Below are 21739 nucleotides of genomic sequence, written 5' to 3' on the forward strand. Positions count from 1 at the left end.
GTTATTCGCTTAATTACGACGGGAGTCGTAAACAACGCAAAAACGATCCAAATTTAGCGACGAATGGAATTTTATCATGCCAAACACCAAAATAAAATATTTTAATGCTTAGATAAATTTTTGGAAGTCCGGAAGTATTCAGAACGTAAAATATGCGTGAAAATGCAAACTTATGCACTTTTTGACGCTTTTAGTCCCTGAATGAGCATAAAGTTTATTTTTGCGCACCAAACACCTCAAAGCCTATTTCTAAGCTATGTAAAGGATATTTAAGGCATATTTAACTTATGATCAAGTTCCGGATGGTCTGTTACAGTACAAATTGACATACTTTCGCAGTTTGTCGAATTTAGTCCCTGTAAGCGAATAAACTTGATTTCGGCATACCAAACCATCCAAAACTTATTTCTAAGTTATGTAAGGGTTATTTAAGGTATCTTAAGCCTATTTCACTGTTCCGGAGTGTTTGTTGCATTAAACTGGTTATATTTACGCATCAGGTGGCGTATAACCTTCCAGAAAGCGATTTAAAGCCCGAAATCGAACAAGAATTAATATGTGCAAATGATACACATATTTATACAAATCCCAAGTATGAAATACAATATTTCATTGGTTTGGTATTTGTTTGATGGTTGAAGTGACACAGGTGTCACAGTCTCCCCTACTTCAGGAAATTTCATCCCGAAATTTATTTAGAGGAAACTTGTGAGAACTTGAAACATGAAGTTGAAAAGATCAAACGAAAAATCCTGTGGTGATTTAACTAGACTTCAATAGAGTCCCTTTAACTAGGTCACCAAAGGATCTTTTTAACTAGACTAACAAACAAACTCTTAAACTAGACCACCCGAGGGCCTCTTTAACTATATCAACACATGATATCTTTAACTAGATTGCCGAACCAATCTCTTTAACTAGATCAACGAAGGATCTCTTTAACTAGACCACCAGAGGGCCTCTTTAACTATATCAACGCATGATATCTTTAACTAGATTGCCGAACCAATCTCTTTAACTAGATCAACGAATAATCTCTTTAACTAGACCACCAGAGGGCCTCTTTAATTATATCAACGCATGATATCTTTAACTAGATTGCCGAACCAATCTCTTTAACTAGATCAACGAATGATCTCTTTAACTAGACTACCCAAGAGGAATCTTTAACTACATCAACGGAGGATGTCTTTAACTAGATTGACGAATCAATCTCTTTAACTACACTACCCAAGAGGAATCTTCAATTACATCAACATATAATGTCTTTAAACTTTGGAATAGTACTTTATAATCCAAGGGTTTTAACTATAACGTTGAAGCCCATTAAGGATTGAGGTAGTACCTTTTGATATCCTACTATGAATCCCTTATACGAAGATATGGAAAATTCTACGAGAGTTTGGATAACAAAAAAATTTGGATCACAAAAAAAAACATAAAAGGGAGAATATAAGCACATAATCACATAATTGTTTAATTTGATTTTTTCTTAATTTGTTATCTTTGGACGCGGATATTTAAAGCACACCAGGAATCCAATCCGTGGATTTCATTTGGCACTTTAATCATTTTCAAGAATCTATCTATAAAGATAGAATGATCTACCAAAAATTCGATTTCGTTTTCAAGAAAACGCAATATTCGAATTAAGGTACAATAATTTTAGGATATACGGAAATACCCTTGGGTACCCTATTAAGAATTTATAGTGGTACTTTGGGTATTCATACAGAGTTGTAACTTGCGCTTTGTACTTCGTTTCCTTTGAAGAAACGGCTACTTAGTATTTTTGTGGGAAAACGCAAGAGATTATAAAATGGAAGGATTTTGGGGGTAGTTTGTTCTTCAAGGATTACGTTTCCTTGATTGTTGGTATTGCAGGGGATACGTTGTTTATACATGCCATCACATTTGTACATTGCAATGTAAAATAAAAAGATTTATTTATAAACAACAATCAACTGTTTCATGGACCTTGACAACAAAAGAAAATAATAAATAAGGCTTGATTATTTCTAAACAACGTTGTCTTCTAGTCAGTCCGATGCTCATCCGTGCGCTGGATTCACATTAGCAAGCTTTGGGCAATTTCTTCGGAAATGGCCCATTTCGCCACAGTTGAAGCAAGAACCTGGGGGAAAACGAGCTTGAGCAGGATTTACTTGAGGTTGGTTTGGACCACCATGCTTTGGGGTAAATCGACAAGCATTTGCCAGGTGACCGAGTCACCCACATGATGCACACAAACGACACTGTAGGTGAGCTAAGTGGTGTGCATTACATTTGTTGCATATCGGTGCAGTACCGGCATAAGGTTTCCTTGCAGGAGGTTGAGCTGGCTGGTTGAGGGTGTTTTGGTTGGGTTGTGCAGCAATTGCACAATTTTGCGAAGCCTTACGCTTCTTAGAGGGTTCGGTTTTGCTTTCCTTGGTTTCCTCCTGAACATTAGCTGCATGTTTCTTGTCACCTTTCTGAAAAAGTTTGCGCTTTCTGATCTGAGATTCGGTTAGGGTAGCAGATAATTCAATGGCCTGTCTAACTGTGGTAGGATTACTACCACTAACAATGTCCTGAACTGAGTCAGGGAGACCATCAATGTATTTCTCGATCGCCTTATCCAAAGGCGTAACCATGGAAGGACACAACAGGCTCAGCTCCTCATATCGATCAGTGTAGGCTCGATGTTCACCGCTGTCTTGCTTAAGATCGTCGAATTCCCTTTCCAAGGCCCTGATCTCATGACGAGGACAAAATTCCTTCATCATCAGAGCTCGAAGCTCTTCCCATGTTTGAGCTAGTGCCACATCGGCACCCCTATCTCTCATTACACCATTCCACCATGTCAAAGCCCGCTTTTCAAAGACACTAGATGCGAAATCTACCATTCGCTCGTTTGGGCATTGAACATGTCTGAAGGTGCTCTCTAGACTCTCGAACCATTGCAGAAGTGCAGTCGCTCCTTGAGACCCAGAAAACTTTGATGGCTTAGCTGAGTTGAACGTCTTGAAGTTGCAAGGGGCATTATTGTTGTTGAGAGCTTGGTTGCATTGAGCAACGATGTTCGGGATTGTAGCAGTCATTTGCTGCGTAATGATAGCTGCCAGTTCTTCATTAGGTATCTGATTGTCGCGTCGAGGAGACATTCTAAAAGGGAAATAAGAGAGAGAAACAAGTGAAACGACATTGGGTAAGAATAGGAAATTACCGACCAAAAGCATGGGCGATGGTCATTTGTTTGGACCACGAAGCAAACAAACAACACACAAAGGCTGAATCAAAGTAAATAGGTCCTCATGATGTATCGCGAAGACATGCTCGCCTATAAGTGGACACTCACCCCAAGAGTTCCCAGGTAAGAGTGACTGGTCCGATACTGCGGATTTGTACGAACACTCTATCTAGCCTTAGACAGAAAACTCAGGGTACATGCATCCACCCTTCCAGTTTGCACGTGTTCACATTATTTAGACCCAAACTCTGACGAGATTTTGAAAACTTTGAAGGTTCGAAACCTTATAATAAATCATCCTAGAACAGATGATTAGTTTTCAAAGCAGATCAAATTTATGTTCTTATTGTGGTTGTCACTTAAGGATAAGTGACGGTATTGTTTTATGACTAAACGCAAGTAAACTCGCGTTAGGGTCCTAGGAAGGTTATAGACTAGGTCAAAGCATTACTAATAACCTAATTCCCTATAACCATTGGCTCTGATACCAACTTTTCTGCCACACCCCGACCACGTAAAACAACAAAACGAGGCGGAAACGTCGGGGAGTGTTGTAACAGAATCATTGTTTCATAACACATGGAAATTGAAATGTTGTTTATTGATTAAAAGAAATTACAATGTCTTAACAAACAAAGAAACATAACATAATCAACTAGTCTTGCATCTTTTAATGTCACTAAGGCTCGTGCATTCCTATGTGAGCATACACCAATATCATCATCATATAACACCAACTACTGTACCTGAAACACATGTGAAAATACGTCAGCATAAAAATGCCGGCGAGTACATAGGTTTTATTGAATTAGGATTCATGACTTATAAGTTTGGAAAAAGTTGTTTAACAAAAGTCAGACATGATCCTTGTAAAATGTTTTGTTTTATAAATCGTTTGAAAATCGATGATAGATATGTATAGTAAAAAAAATGATGTAAGGTTAAATGAATAACCAAGAAAAATGAATTTGTATAAAACAAACTGTTTAATAAAACAATGTCTTGTGAAAAATATGTCATTTGTATAAAATGTATAAGTCCAAATTGAATGATTATGAATAACGCTACGACATGTAATATAATACAAGCACTTATATATAGGAAGTACCGGCGGCGTATCCACCATGCTTGTATCACATTACACACTTCTCGTTACTTAAATCATTTACCCAAACAAACCACCAATGTAAATTGCCCATGTCTAAACCAATTGTCAAATGTCTTTGTGAAAACCATGTCAAAATGTTTATGTTAAAATGTAGTCCATGAAATGTGTATATCAATATCAAAAATGTCTATGTCAAATGTCAATCAAGTAATGTGTAAATAAAATGTCATGTATGGCAAGTGAAATATGTATCAACTAAACCATAGGTAAAAATGCACAAACAATGTACTAAGTATGCGACAAATGGGCATACATAGCATGTGATGTAAAATGTACTAAGTATGATGAACATACATAGCATGAAAAGGTAATGTAAAACAATGTACTAAGTATGCACACAATGGGCATACATAGCAAAAACATAATGAAATCATGTACTAATAGTGTACTAGTGAACATAGCAAGTATATGATATGAAAACATGAAAAGCATGAAAGTTACAAGTAGGCACATGTGTTTCACCCCAAAACGTTTGAAAAACAATAAAAGAGGGGTCTATGTACTCACTTGAGGGTACTTAGAAGTCTTGACTAACAACCAAGCAAAGCTAGAGGGATCACGGAAATCAAACGGCACCTAATATAGGTAACTACATTAATAACCGGACCTAACTCGGAAGATCGGATAGTATGAGGTTTCGTAAACCAAATGAGTATTGGAACTCATATGATATGGTCTAACAAAGCCTACATACTAAAATGAAACCTAACCTAAGTGCTTACGACCCATTACGACCCGTTTAGGTAGCTTACTCTACTTTAACGCGTCGTTCGCGTAAAACGCGTTCGGAACGCCTAACTAGTCCTATGACAAGTAATGTATGCCTTAACATGTCTAATAATGTTGCCTAATCAGTTTAGATGTCAAAAGTTATGTTACATATGCTTAAAGTGAATTTATGCGTAAAAAGGGTATTTTGGTAAATTTTCCTAAGGCATAAGAATTACTTATCATACAACTACTTAAACGACGTGACCATAAGGTATAACCTCCGAAGGTTATTCCCTATACAACTATGGTCACCTAATGTGTTTGATGGATCCTAATGATCGACCAAATGGGTCGGGTTCGAAAGTATAAGCGATTGATTAGATCGCTTACCTTTACGACCCTAAACAAGCACAAATCTAAAAGCGACGAGCTAAACATGCTAGAACATGTTTAGTAAAGTTAGAAAACAGGTTTGGTATTAAAACAAACGGTTTTAATACCCTAGAGTAGTTTGGTTACAAAATACGCGAGGAAACGCATTTTGGCCGAAACTACGACTCGTCACTGAGCCTAGATAACGTGGAAATCAGTAGGTATAGTCACTAGGGACAATAACCATCGTGATTACGCTCACGTTATGAAGTTCAAACGAACTTTGCATTGACCATAAACTGGTTAATGTAGAAAGTCAAACACAGTTTGACTTTAACGCTAAAACGAACGAAAAACGCGAAAGAATACTTACTGAAGGTCCCCGCAAGATTGATTTCCAAGTATTTCTCAGGTATGAAGTGATAACCACTCCAACTTAGAGAAAATCTCAGAAATCAAGTGAGGAAAGAATGAGATGAAGGTGGGTATTTATAGGAATGGCGCAACCGTTAGGATCGTTCATTGTGAAACGTGCTTCGATCTCGGCCGTCCAAGTGGGCACATGGTATTTGGATATCATGGGCTCTTAAAAACCATCAAATTTGGCCCCCTGAATGATCAAAAACCAGGTTCAAGGGTGTGGAACAGCTGGTAACAGCTGGAACAGATTTTTTTGCTGATCTGGGACTTTCACGCGGCCCGCGTAAGGCACACACCAACTCTCACGAGGCCCGCCTAGGCATAGTTTCCAGAATTGACAGAAATGGTCCCTGAACTTGAGAAACATGCAATTCGGCCCATTTTTGACACGTTTAAGCCCCGTTAATCTCATTTCAAGCCTCTAAAATGAAGTTAAAGTATAGGGAACTCAAAACATGCTCAAAAATATCTCGGATGTCGGTTCGTTTGGTCGTACGGTTGCGTTATTCGCTTAATTACGACGGGAGTCGTAAACAACGCAAAAACGATCCAAATTAAGCGGCGAATGTAATTTTATCATGCCAAACACTAAAATAAAATATTTTAATGCTTACATAAATTTTTGGAAGTCCGGAAGTATTCAGAACGTAAAATATGCGCGAAAATGCAAACTTATGCACTTTTTGACGCTTTTAGTCCCTGAATGAGCATAAAGTTTATTTTTGCGCACCAAACACCTCAAAGCCTATTTCTAAGCTATGTAAAGGATATTTAAGGCATATTTAACTTATGATCAAGTTCCGGATGGTCTGTTACAGTACAAATTGACATACTTTCGCAGTTTGTCGAATTTAATCCCTGTAAGCGAATAAACTTGATTTCGGCATACCAAACCATCCAAAACTTATTTCTAAGTTATGTAAGGGTTATTTAAGATATCTTAAGCCTATTTCACTGTTCCAGAGTGTTTGTTGCATTAAACTGGTTATATTTACGCATCAGGTCGCGTATAACCTTCCAGAAAGCGATTTAAAGCCCGAAATCGAACAAGAATTAATATGTGCAAATGATACACATATTTATACAAATCCCAAGTATGAAATACAATATTTCATTGGTTTGGTATTTGTTTGATGGTTGAAGTGACACAGGTGTCACAGTCTCACCTACTTCAGGAAATTTCATCCCGAAATTTATTTAGAGGAAACTTGTGAGAACTTGAAACATGAAGTTGAAAAGATCAAACGAAAAATCCTGTGGTGATTTAACTAGACTTCAATAGAGTCCCTTTAACTAGGTCACCAAAGGATATTTTTAACTAGACTAACAAACAAACTCTTAAACTAGACCACCCGAGGGCCTCTTTAACTATATCAACACATGATATCTTTAACTAGATTGCCGAACCAATCTCTTTAACTAGATCAACGAATGATCTCTTTAACTAGACCACCAGAGGGCCTCTTTAACTATATCAACGCATGATATCTTTAATTAGATTACCGAACCAATCTCTTTAACTAGATCAACGAATAATCTCTTTAACTAGACCACCAGAGGGCCTCTTTAATTATATCTACGCATGATATCTTTAACTAGATTGCCGAACCAATCTCTTTAACTAGATCAACGAATGATCTCTTTAACTAAACTACCCAAGAGGAATCTTTAACTACATCAACGGAGGATGTATTTAACTAGATTGACGAATCAATCTCTTTAACTACACTACCCAAGGGTTTGGATAACAAAAAAATTTGGATCACAAAAAAAAACATAAAAGGGATAATATAAGCACATAATCACATAATTGTTTAATTTGATTTTTTTTTAATTTGTTATCTTTGGACGCGGATATTTAAAGCACACCAGGAATCCAATCCGTGGATTTCATTTGGCACTTTAATCATTTTCAAGAATCTATCTATAAAGATAGAATGATCTACCAAAAATTAGATTTCGTTTTCAAGAAAACGCAATATTCGAATTAAGGTACAATAATTTTAGGATATACGGAAATACCCTTGGGTACCCTATTAAGAATTTATAGTGGTACTTTGGGTATTCGTACAGAGTTGTAACTTGCGCTTTGTACTTCTTTTCCTTTGAAGAAACGGCTACTTAGGATTTTTGTGGGAAAACGCAAGAGATTATAAAATGGAAGGATTTTGGGGGTAGTTTGTTCTTCAAGGATTACGTTTCCTTGATTGTTGGTATTGCAGGGGATACGTTGTTTATACATGCCATCACATTTGTACATTGCAATGTAAAATAAAAAGATTTATTTATAAACAACAATCAACTGTTTCATGGACCTTGACAACAAAAGAAAATAATAAATAAGGCTTGATTATTTCTAAACAACGTTGTCTTCTAGTCGGTCCGATGCTCATCCCTGCGCTGGATTCGCATTAGCAAGCTTTGGGCAATTTCTTCGGAAATGGCCCATTTCGCCACAGTTGATTCAAGAACCTGGGGGAAAACGAGCTTGAGCAGGATTTACTTGAGGTTGGTTTGGACCACCTTGCTTTGGGGTAAATCGACAAGCATTTGCCAGGTGACCGAGTCGCCCACATGATGCACACAAACGACACTGTAGGTGAGCTAAGTGGTGTGCATTACATTTGTTGCATATCGGTGCAGTACCGGCATAAGGTTTCCTTGCAGGAGGTTGAACTGGTTGGTTAAGGGTGTTTTGGTTGGGTTGTGCAGCAATTGCACAATTTTGCGAAGCCTTACGCTTCTTAGAGGGTTCGGTTTTGCTTTCCTTGGTTTCCTCCTGAACATTAGCTGCTTGTTTCTTGTCACCTTTCTGAAAAAGTTTGCGCTTTCTGATCTGAGATTCGGTTAGGATAGCAGATAATTCAATGGCCTGTCTAACTGTAGTAGGATTACTACCAGTAACAATGTCCTGAACTGAGTTAGGGAGACCATCAATGTATTTCTCGATCGCCTTATCCAAAGGCGTAACCATGGAAGGACACAACAGGCTCAGCTCCTCATATCGATCAGTGTAGGCTCGATGTTCACCGCTGTCTTGCTTAAGATCGTCGAATTCCCTTTCCAAGGCCCTGATCTCATGACGAGGATAGAATTCCTTCATCATCAGAGCTCGAAGCTCTTCCCACGTTTGAGCTAGTGCCACATCGGCACCCCTATCTCTCATTACACCATTCCACCATGTCAAAGCCCGCTTTTCAAAGACACTAGATGCGAAATCTACCTTTCGCTCGTTTGGGCATTGAACATGTCTGAAGGTGCTCTCTAGACTCTCGAACCATTGCAGAAGTGCAGTCGCTCCTTGAGACCCAGAAAACTTTGATGGCTTAGCTGAGTTGAACGTCTTGAAGTTGCAAGGGGCATTATTGTTGTTGAGAGCTTGGTTGCATTGAGCAACGATGTTCGGGATTGTAGCAGTCATTTGTTGCGTAATGATAGCTGCCAGTTCTTCATTAGGTATCTGATTGTCGCGTCGAGGAGGCATTCTAAAAGGGAAATAAGAGAGAGAAACAAGTGAAACGGCATTGGGTAAGAATAGGAAATTACCGACCAAAAACATGGGCGATGGTCATTTGTTTGAACCACGAAGCAAACAAACGACACACAAAGGCTGAATCAAAGTAAATAGGTCCTCATGATGTATTGCGAAGACATGCTCGCCTATAAGTGGACACTCACCCCAAGAGTTCCCAGGTAAGAGTGACTGGTCCGATACTGCGGATTTGTACGAACACTCTATCTAGCATTAGATAGAAAACTCAGGGTACAGGCATCCACCCTTCCAGTTTGCACGTGTTCACATTATTTAGACCCAAACTCTGACGAGATTTTGAAAACTTTGAAGGTTCGAAACCTTATAATAAATCATCCTAGAACAGATGATTCGTTTTCAAAGCAGATCAAATTTATGTTCTTATTGTGGTTGTCACTTAAGGATAAGTGACGGTATTGTTTTATGACTAAACGCAAGTAAACTCGCGTTAGGGTCCTAGGAAGGTTATAGACTAGGTCAAAGCATTACTAATAACCTAATTCCCTATAACCATTGGCTCTGATACCAACTTTTCTGTCACAGCCCGACCACGTAAAACAACAAAATGTGGCGGAAACGTCGGGGAGTATTATAACTGAATCATTGTTTCATAACACATGGAAATTGAAATGTTGTTTTATTGATTAAAAGAAATTACAATGTCTTAACAAACAAAGAAACATAACATAATCAACTAGTCTTGCATCTTTTAATGTCATTAAGGCCCCGTGCATTCCTATGTGAGCATACACCAAAATCATCATCATATAACACCAACTACTGTACCTGAAACACAAGTGAAAAAATGTCAGCATAAAAATGCCGACGAGTACGTAGGTTTTATTGAATTAGGATTCATGACTTATAAGTTTGAAAAAAGTTGTTTAACAAAAGTCAGACATGATCCTTGTAAAATGTTTTGTTTTATAAATCGTTTGAAAATCGATGATAGATATGTATAGTAAAAAAATGATGTAAGGTTAAATGAATAACCAAGTAAAATGAATTTGTATAAAACAAGTTGTTTTGTAAAACAATGTCTTGTGAAAAATATGTCATTTGTATAAAATGTATAAGTCCAAATTGAATGATTATGAATAACGCTACGACATGTAATATAATACAAGCACTTATATATAGGAAGTACCAGCGGCGTATCCACCATGCTTGTATCACATTACACACGTCTCGTTACTTAAATCATTTACCCAAACAAACCACCAATGTAAATTGCCCATGTCTAAACCAATTGTCAAATGTCTTTGTGAAAACCATGTCAAAATGTTTATGTCAAAATGTAGTCCATGAAATGTGTATATCAATATCAAAAATGTCTATGTCAAATGTCAATCAAGTAATGTGTAAATAAAATGTCATGTATGGCAAGTGAAATATGTATCAACTAAACCATAGGTAAAAATGCACAAACAATGTACTAAGTATGCAACAAATGGGCATACATAGCATGTGATGTAAAATGTACTAAGTATGATGAACATACATAGCATGAAAAGGTAATGTAAAACAATGTACTAAGTATGCACACAATGGGATGAAGGTGGGTATTTATAGGAATGGCACAACCGTTAGGATCGTTCATTGCGAAACGTGCTTCGATCTCGGCCGTCCAAGTGGGCACATGGTATTTAGATACCATGGGCTCTTAAAACCATCAAATTTGGCCCCTTGAATGATCAAAAACCAGGTTCAAGGGTGTGGAACAGCTGGTAACAGCTGGAACAGATTTTTTTGCTGATCTGGGACTTTCACGCGGCCCGTGTAAGGCACACACCAACTCTCACGCGGCCCGCCTGGGCATAGTTTCCAGAATTGACAGAAATGGTCCCTGAACTTGAGAAACATGCAATTCGGCCCATTTTTGACACGTTTAAGCCCCGTTAATCTCATTTCAAGCCTCTAAAATGAAGTTAAAGTATAGGGAACTCAAAACATGCTCAAAAATATCTCGGATGTCGGTTCGTTTGGTCGTACGGTTGCGTTATTCGCTTAATTACGACGGGAGTCGTAAACAACGCAAAAACGATCCAAATTAAGCCACGAATGGAATTTTATCATGCCAAACACTAAAATAAAATATTTTAATGCTTACATAAATTTTTGGAAGTCCGGAAGTATTCAGAACGTAAAATATGCACGAAAATGCAAACTTATGCCCTTTTTGACGATTTTAGTCCCTGAATGAGCATAAAGTTTATTTTTGCGCACCAAACACCTCAAAGCCTATTTCTAAGCTATGTAAAGGATATTTAAGGCATATTTAACTTATGATCAAGTTCCGGAAGGTCTGTTACAGTACAAATTGACATACTTTCGCAGTTTGTCGAATTTAGTCCCTGTAAGCGAATAAACTTGATTTCGGCATACCAAACCATCCAAAACTTATTTCTAAGTTATGTAAGGGTTATTTAAGGTATCTTAAGCCTATTTCACTGTTCCGGAGTGTTTGTTGCATTAAACTGGTTATATTTACGCATCAGGTCGCGTATAACCTTCTAGAAAGCGATTTAAATCCCGAAATCGAACAAGAATTAATATGTGCAAATGATACACATATTTATACAAATCCCAAGTATGAAATACAATATTTCATTGGTTTGGTATTTGTTTGATGGTTGAAGTGACACAGGTGTCACACGATAGGCCAGTCAACTTGTTTCTTTTTAGAATCTACCAACTCCTTAATCACCATTTCCTTCCTTGATGTATACGACTCTATTTTATCGCACAAAACACTTTTGCTTGATGAATCGTGGATCTCTTATATCTCCGCTCCGGTCGAGTATGTTTCATTTCTTCGTTGAAGTCTAAATACGGTCTACTCCGATTTTCGTTCTCTTATCGGAATTACCACCGGACTCCTTACCCATCAAAGGGACCTTGCTTCATTTTGCATGGTCTTTTACAATCCCTCATGCATCAACATGCTTAAAACCGGCCTTGTATTAATTCCGAAAATCACCTAGCGCCTTCTTGTAACATCAATATTAGTGCAACCACTTTCTCAGAGATGTTCTTATAAGGTAAAAAAAATAAGTTAAATAAAAATATTATAAGGAACTAAATTAATTTAAATATACATTAAATTTAAATAAATATTAGTTGTACCGATTGTTTCCACATCCCATTGAAGCAATTCATTTGAGTCAACATAGCCGGTTATTTTGAATTTAGTTGATGACTCATTCGACTGGAATCGCCAAATTGTTCGTTGAATTGTTTAAGCACAACTTTCCTCAAAATCTCTCTTTTTGTTGATTCCTTTTTTCCTTGTTTGTAGTGTAATGAACGTATGCTTTAGCTAGAGCTACTTCTTCTTCGTTTGTCCATCCTTTGACGATTCGCTCGATTACAAAATTTTGTCGAACTGCCTCCTCAGGATTTGGTGGTTTTTTTTTTCTTGAACCGACTTCTTTTTGCTTGTCCATGGATGACAAATTTGATTTTTTTTGTGTGTGATTTTTTTTGGAAGTTTGAGTGGTGAAAAATGGCTTGTAAAAAGTTGTATATCTAGGTTCCTCTACCATCGATTCCAGGGCGGACTATTGGGCCGGCAAACCCATGCCGTCGCCCAAGTCTTAAATTTTCAAAGAGCCCAAAAGGTTTTTAAAATCTTTTATATGTATATATTAAATTATATATTTAGCATATACATCTGTTTATTTATATATTAATATGTAGGTAGTGGAGTAGAAAAAACAATCTTAAGATAAAATAATGTAGAGGTCTGAAGGTTAAGGTCTCACTTCAGCACCACCACGATCTTTTTTTTAATTTATTTCTCCTTAACCACAATTTTGAACCCCATTTTCTATGTCGTCCAGGGTTTAAATTTTTTTGAGAGTTATCGGGGACGACCCTCCTCGATTCAAACCCGCCAACCGTATGGGTGGCGGCAGTGTACCTGACATGAGTAATTACCCTCGAACCCAACCCACAACCCCCCCCCCCTCCCCACCAAGTTATTTGTTGACAATATTCTTGGTTTGATTTGATATGACTTGGCATTAAACGGAAACCATCACAAACACTCCAAGATTGTAGACAACCAAAAAAATGTTGACTTTGAAACCCGTGTAAAGAATTTTGGACCACTGGAGTTTTTCTGTGTTGTTCACAGGTTTTGTAAATTCTGAATATATGAACAACCATCCATTAAAGGATAAACAATTGAACATATGTTCAAATTTGTACAATTTTAAAACGGTATGAGGGAAAATTGTTGATCGCTAGAAGAAAATTGACATTCAAAGGATGCATATATAAATTAATGAAAGGGTCCTAGGCAATGTTGATGCATTTCACTTACTGTTTTGGCCTTTAAGTCTCCTTAGAACAAGGGGTTGGCTAAACGTACTCTCTCCGTCTAAATTTTAATCATAACCCTTATCTAAAAACATCATATTAACAAGTTTTTTTATATGTCATTTAGCATGTAAAGAAGATAACATCATTACTGATGTGAGGGGCGTCTTAGAGGGTGTGAGGATGGGTGACCACACATGGCTAATGTTTTATACTGTGCCCAAAGTTTTTTTTTTCCGTTTAGGTATCTTAGGTCGATTAACATATATAAAAACAATTGTAAAGTTAGTAGTAATTTCATGTTCTAAAGTGGGCCCAAAGGTTATAAGTTTCTAGTTTAAGGTCCAAATTTTATGTGCCGCACAAGTCCTCCAAAATCTTAGGGACAACCGTGTTGTGCTGATGTGACAAGTTGAACGAGGAGTGTAACTAGTAAAAAGAGGGTGGGTGAGACGTTTAGCACAACCCTAAAACACGTACATTATATGACTATCTGTCTTCAAAAAAAACAAGGATCAATGAGTTTACCTTTCAACATTTGCATTTCACAAGAACCTGTCTTATTAGCAGTCTGTGCTTCTGCCTGATTTCCTTCTCTCTCCTCAGAGAGAGAGAGAGAGAGAGAGAGAAATGCATGTGAGGTGATACATTGAAGTATATCGTATATAGGTAATTTACATAATAATATACTGTACACATCTCTACTATTTTAGGGTATGCAATTATATATCCTTTACTAACAAACACCGAGATGGGTCCAACCTCATTCTAACCTACTCATATTATTTGCAAGATCGGCTTCTTCCTTATCTTATGACAATACTGTAGAAAAAGATAGAAAAAGAAACTTGAAAACCAAGATGGAAATGAATGAAAATAGTTATGGGATGATGGATCTGCACTATGCCATGGTGATGTTAGGTGGAGGTGGAGGTGGTAATGGTGGTGGTATTAATCCATTTGGATCTGATTCTACAATGGGTATGGGGTCAGCAACCTCGGGTCTTAGCGGCGACAGCGGCAGCGGTGGTGTGGGTGGTGGTAGTGGTGGTTTGGATATGGAGGTTGGTGGAAGATGGTCAAAGGAAGAAACCCTAGCACTTCTTGACATCAGAGCAAAGCTTGATTCTAAGTTCAAAGCAGCTAATCACAAGGGCCATTTGTGGGATGAAGTTTCCATGTCTCTCTCTCTCTCTCTCTCTCTCTCTCTCTCTCTCTCTCTCTCTCTCTCTCTCTCTCTCTCTTTCACATCTTAACATCTTGCACTTCCATTTTCTACTTTTTTTATTTTATTTTCTGGTCTTAGATCCAGAATTTGGGGTCATCTTTAATTATATAAAAAGATTTTCACTCAAATAGGGTTTCTCTAGATCATGGAGCTAGCCCTAAATGTACACCTTTTTTTTTTTACTAAACTTAGATAGTTTAAAGTTTTAAATTCAAAGGGTTACATTTTTATGATGTAAACACAAAGTTCACTTAACCACTTTAAAACTGTGATGGTTTGCTTGAAGGGTTTAATTAGTTCTCTTCATGTTTTAACAGCTTTCTTGGAAAGTGTCTATAAAGTGGGCACACTTTTGAGTTCTTCTTATATACTTGTGTAATTTTTAAAAATCAAAACATTACCATATTTATTTATGATGTTAACACAAGGTTCACTTCAAAAGACTTTGATGTTATATTTGAAGGGTTTAATTAATTCTCTATGTGTTTGAACAGCTTTCTTGGAAAGTAAAAGTGGACACACTTTTCAGTTCTTATATTCAAAAGGGGGTGGCGGCGCAACTTGTTGCCCGACTACCTGCCATTGCTTTGTAATTGCCCTTTTTCGTGTGGAATGATAACGGTGTAGTTTTAAAAAAAAAAAAAAATTTAAAAATCAAAGCTTTATATAATGTATGATGTTAACACAAGGTTCACTTCAGATACTTTGATGTTATATTTGAAGGGTTGATCTCTATATGTTTGAACAGCTCTCTTTGAAAGTATCCAAAAAGTGTAACACTTTTCAGTTCTTATATACTATTGAAATTAAAAAAAAAAACAAAAAAAAAAACAAAACTTTTTCATTATTTATAATGTAAACACAAGGATCACTTCAAAAATGTGTATGGTATGCTTGAAAGGTTAAATTCATTCTCTGTGTGTTTTTAACAGCTGAATTTATTGGAAAGTACATACAAATTAGTAGACAAACTTTTCTGTTCTTATGCACTATTGTAACCCCTAATCATCAAAACTTTACCATAAGGTTCACTTCAAAAACTTTTATTTTAACTGCTTTTCACTTTGTTCAGTTGAATCAAGTAATATGCCTGAAGAGAGGCTAAAATGGCTCACCTTTCTTTTTAATAATTTCACCATCAATTGAAAGCTTTACTTCTACTATTGATTTATCACTAATTTATTCATTTTGTTGTTTAATTTTCAGGATAATGTGTGGGGAGCATGGGTATAAAAGAAGTGGGAAGAAATGCAGTGAGAAGTTTGAGAATTTGTACAAGTATTACAAGAAGATTAAAGAAGGGAAAGCTGGAAGACAAGACAAGAAACATTACCGGTTCTTTCACCAATTAGAAGCTATATGCGGTGAAACAAGCGCTAATGCTAACGCGAATTCAGTCGCGAATACAACATCCCCTCCATTTCTAGAAGATGGTTATCATCCAAAAATGGAGGGGACGTTGGCAAAGAAGCGCTGGAAGGCGAAGATAACGGACTTTATCGAAACAAAAATGAACACAATTATGGAGAAACAAGACAAATGGATGGAGAAGATGATGAATACAATAGAAGAAAAAGAAAAGGAGAGGATTTCAAAAGAGAAACAATGGAGGAAAGAAGAGGCTGCAAGGTTAGAGAGAGAGAAAACATTTCGATTACACGAGCGCGCAAGGATGATGTCTCGAGAGGCGGCTTTAATGGAAGCTTTGCACAAGTTAACCAAGAACGAATCCACAATTGACGCGTCTTGTAGTAAGCATTGTAATGATCAAGACCAAATTGTCACAGGTTGGGGAGAAAATGAGACTGCACAACTAATAGAACTAAGAAATAGCATGGAAACAAGATTTGAGAAAGGAGGGTGTATGGAAGATGTTCTTTGGGAAGAAATTGCTATAACAATGGCTTCTTTGGGTTACAACAGGAGTGCATTAATCTGCAAGGCTAAGTGGGATCACATTAATTTTCTGTGGAGAAACAAGAAACAAAAAGGGTGCTCAAACTCTTCTTATGATCACCATGATCCCAACTTTCATCAGGTAGGTGAAAGATTTGTTACATTCAATGATCAACAGATCAGGGATGGTGGGAATAGGGTTTTCATGAGTGACCCTCATGAGATGATGTGGAATTACTATGGAAAGACTAAAGAAAATATTTGATGGTTTTCTTGATTATTTAAAGAAGATATCATAGCATCTGCATGAAAATTACTGACTAAAAAGAGATGTTAGTGTGGTAATAACCTACAACATATTGTTATTTGGTTTGAAATTAAATGATGATATTGTTATTGTTTGATTATATGTTAAGAGTGAGTGAATTAAATCTTTTCTTATCTTTCCTTCTTCAAGACAATAAGCAAACTGTGAATCTTTTTTATTCTTTACAAAATAACTAGATCATTTGGGTAATTCTAAACTAATCAGGATTGGTATCAGTATTTTTTTTCTTCAATGCTACTAGAAAACTGAGTCTTACAAACGCATCATCACAGAATCAACGGATGAAAAATAATGTTGGTCAGAAGGTTTTAGGGTCTCATAACTAGACTTTATTAGTGATATGGAATTCAAGAAAATATGTTTATGTTCTTTAGTTTTGTAACTTGTTAAATGAATAACATCCATTAAGTTCATGGTATTTCGAAGGTTGTCCTCAAAAGGACATCGTGATGGTTATGTGCTATACTCCATAACTAAAAAATTAGAAGTTTAAATCCTATAGAGTGCACTTATTTATGCTAGAAAATCTAGAAATTTGTATGTTCCAAAAAAAAAGATAGTATTACCAAAGGGTATCATTAATGTGTGTTAATTAGTTGAACTACAAAAAAATTTGATAAAATTACTAAAATAGACATTTTTTACGAGAATTTTTTCATAACAGTTATGGAGTTATTGTAGATTCAACCAAAGGAATCACCCTTCATTTTCTTGAATTAGAAGCCTCTATATAAGCTCCGTCGACTAAAACAGTTAGGATTTAGCCTATATTTTTTTGATAAAAAAGCAATGACTAAGCCTATACGTTTGCTGATAAGTCCCGGTTAAGCTCACTCTTTTGTGAATTTTGTTGGCTCAACCTTCGCTTTTGTTGATGACTTTAACAAATGTGAAAATCGATGTCTATTTTGGAATTCTTCTTTGTCAGAGATGACTATTTTTGTAATTTTTCATAAAATTTAAGTTTCAACAAATATATATATATAGAAACGAGATCAGGAGAAAACGCTTAAAAGTGTGAGAACGGTGAGAACGCTTCCTGGCCCAACACGTGTCACGCCGCTTAGAAAAGGGCGGAGGGGTTTTTTGTCCTTTTATCTTCTGTTTTTCGAGTTCCGTTTTTTCTAATATTGTTTTAATTTTTGGTTTTTAAGATTTTGGCGTTAACCAAATTCAATAATTAATGGCGTTTTAATGGTTTCATTGTATCAACATTTTGGCGTTTATGACGTTTATTCAAATCGTATGTCATTGGAACCCAGGGGGCAGGAAATTTATTTGAATGGCGTTTTTCAAGGGGTTTTAAACAAGATGGCCCATTGTTCTATTATTTTTTATAAACATTTTGGCGTTTATGGTATCTTGGCGTTTTACTATTGTTAAATTATATTTCAACCATAGGAAAAAAATACAAGCGAAGAAAATAAATTAAAAATCCTAATCGGATCTCTTTTCACAATCTTCACTGTCATCGGTCCCTCTTTTCTTTAATAGTACAAGAACTGTCACCAAATATATGGCGTTTTATGTAAAACTTAACAAACCCATCGGTTTGATTTTTTTGCCTGCTCGACTGTTGAACTGGCTTTTTTTTTTGATGTTTGGGGACATAGATCTATGATGTGTGAGTGGGTTTTTCGCTTTTTCTTTATCTGGATCTTCATCTTTATAATCAACCCACTCTTCAGTGTCATTAATCTCTTCTCCTCATCCAAACTTTCTTCAAGAACAAAAAATACAAAATGCCATATGACTGGCACCAGTATTTTTTTCTTGAATTTTTGTCCATCTCATGCAGCAAAATCTTTCTGAGTTACTCCCCTCTGATAACAATTCATTCACTGAAACTTCACGAAGAACAATTCTGAATATCCAAGAAGGCATATTAGCCATCTTTGATTTTTTTTATTGTTTGGCGTTTTACAGTGAATGGTATTTAGTAGTATTGGCGTTTGTTTTTTTGGTTTGATCAAATGGAAGTTGCTGAGACGTATCATTTTATAGGATGTCTTTTGGCGCCTAAATTAGGCGGTGCATTATTATAATAAAGTATTCGTCGTTTTAGTTACTGTTTTGTAATTATTGTTTTTGATAAGCTTTATCTCTGAAGTCTGTAACACGTCCCATCTTTCAAGTTTGGCGTTTTAGATTCTAATATAATAAATTTTCTCTATCTTCAGTATTACTGATTTGTATTTATTGTTTCTAGTTACATTTTCAAGTTTGCTTTTAACGCGCTGATATCGTTTAAACAAGCATTTTGGTTGTTTTGTCGTTTTTATTATATATGGTGTTTTTATTATATAACAATTAACTGAAAAAGGAAAATAAAAAAAAGAACACGTAAACAATTGATCTTCCAAATCTTCACTGTCACCAGTTTCTTTCTTCTTTTTTGAATCATGTTAACTAGCTGTTCGACTTTCGTATGATTCATTTTGGTTTTTTTTTTCAAGTAGTTTTTTGTGTGGCTGTTTGGAAGCACACAGTCTGACATCAGCATCTTTTTCTTGAAGATTTGTCCATCTCATGCAGCAAAATGTTATTGAGTTTTAGACCCTTCAGCCAACAATCTTGAATTTTTACAATCAACGATGTTTAATTTTTAACTTTTTTGGCGTTTTACCGATAAAAAGAACGCCACGAAATAAGAGCACCTTAAACGTCAAAATTTGATCATCCTAAAATCAATAATGTTTTGTTGTATGAGATGGACAACATTGTTAATCCTCGATTAAGAAAGATAACTGACAATGTTGTCCACCCCATACAGCTAAACTTTATTGACAACAAACCTCAATAATGTTTTTGTATGTTTTGGCATTATAAATTAGATGGAAGTTAAGGATAAGTCAATAACATTTTACTCAATGAAATGGACAATATCATTGAGTGAAATCTTACTGACAACCAAACTGAATTTCAAAAAAACGTTTTGGGTTAGAAGATATTCGATGTTTGGGTTTTTTGGCATTTCTAAGGCGAATGTGATATATCAAATATGGCGTTCGGGTTTTTGTGTGTGTTTTTAGTTGAAGGTCTGAGATGTTGTATATATAAGATTTTTTTGACGGTTTTTTTAGGCGGGATTTTACTATAATTAAGTTTGGCGTTTTATATCTAATGGCGTTTTTAGCAGAATGCTGTGTGATTTTTGGTTTTGGCGTTTTATTTCATGAGATGGTGTTTTGTGTGGAGAAGTCAAAAGACCCTTTTACCCTTAATGAAGCGCGTCCACGTAATAAAATTGATGTTATTTACGAAAACGCCACCGCGCCAATCTAGTCCATAGATTGTTTTGATCGGACGATCGATAAGCGTTCTCACCATTCTCACACTTTCTACCGTTTTCTTCAAATCCCGACCCTATATATATATATATATATATATATATATATATATATATATATATATATATATATATATATATATATATATATATATATATATATATATATATATATGTAGGGGTGGGTTCAATGTGGAATCGAAAAACCATCATTTAACATGTTAAATATATTACAAAATTTCAATTTAACGTATAAAACATTTATTTTTTTTAAAAAAAAATTCGGACCTTTTGCACATAAATACACGTAGGAAGCTTTTCAATAAAAAAATCAAAAACTAAAAAAATTGCTTAAAAAAGCTTTGTTTTTACAAAAATGATTTTTTTATTAGAATGACTTCTATACATTTATATATACAATAGGTCTGAAAATATTTTTACATGTGAAGTTGAATTTTTTTATATATATATTTAACCTGTTAAATCTATGGTTCTCCGATTCTCAATTTTTTTAGACTCCCGGTTGAACCTTATATGACATGTGTGTGGGGACAAATGCTAAAAATCATTAACGGTCGTGAGAAACGTGAAAGCAACAAAGTTTATATATATAAGGGATGTAAAAATCACAAAGCTTGTGTGACGTATCATAGTTCCGGTTTGTAAAATACACAATACATTAGCATTATATATTATGTTTATGGACTCTATATATATATATATATATATATATATATATATATATATATATAGGGTTGGGCTATATAGACAACCCTATCTATATAAATATATATATATATATATATATATATTTTGAACGGTTAGCATTATATATTATGTTTATCGACTATATATATATATATATATATATATATATATATTGAACGGTTAATTTCTTTAAATTCCTTGTCGTCTGTGGGAATTGAACCCAAGATCTTCCCTTTCCCAACCTAGGTGTTATTTAAAGGTTTTGTTTTTCCCAATAGACCACCACCCCATTGGTGGACTAAATATATATAGGGTGAAGATCATTACAGCTATTAAATTATTCCAAAAATAAAAAAGAAACCCAAATCATTTTATATTATTTTTCAGTGGTTTCAATCTTTTAAATGTTGTATTTCTTACTGTGTAGGTTATCAGTTATGTACATAAAACATAAAAAGTCAGCAAACTAATTTGTTTATGTGTGTTTATTTGTAATGTTTACCTACACATTTAGCCAATTCAAGTAAAAATC

At 35.6% G+C, this 21739-nt stretch overlaps 1 protein-coding gene across 1 annotated transcript; it reads left to right on the forward strand.

The window, feature by feature from the left end:
- Positions 1 to 14495: 14495 nt before the first annotated feature.
- LOC110887446 (trihelix transcription factor PTL) lies at positions 14496 to 17289 on the forward strand. Its single transcript, XM_022135072.2, has 2 exons — positions 14496 to 14938; positions 16193 to 17289. Exons 1-2 carry the CDS (start codon positions 14619 to 14621, stop codon positions 17145 to 17147), a joined length of 1275 nt encoding a protein of 424 aa, XP_021990764.1. The 5' UTR covers positions 14496 to 14618; the 3' UTR covers positions 17148 to 17289.
- Positions 17290 to 21739: the final 4450 nt, after the last annotated feature.

The sequence above is a fragment of the Helianthus annuus genome, chromosome 11 (genome assembly GCF_002127325.2).
Source record: "Helianthus annuus cultivar XRQ/B chromosome 11, HanXRQr2.0-SUNRISE, whole genome shotgun sequence".
Classification (NCBI taxonomy): domain Eukaryota; kingdom Viridiplantae; phylum Streptophyta; class Magnoliopsida; order Asterales; family Asteraceae; genus Helianthus; species Helianthus annuus.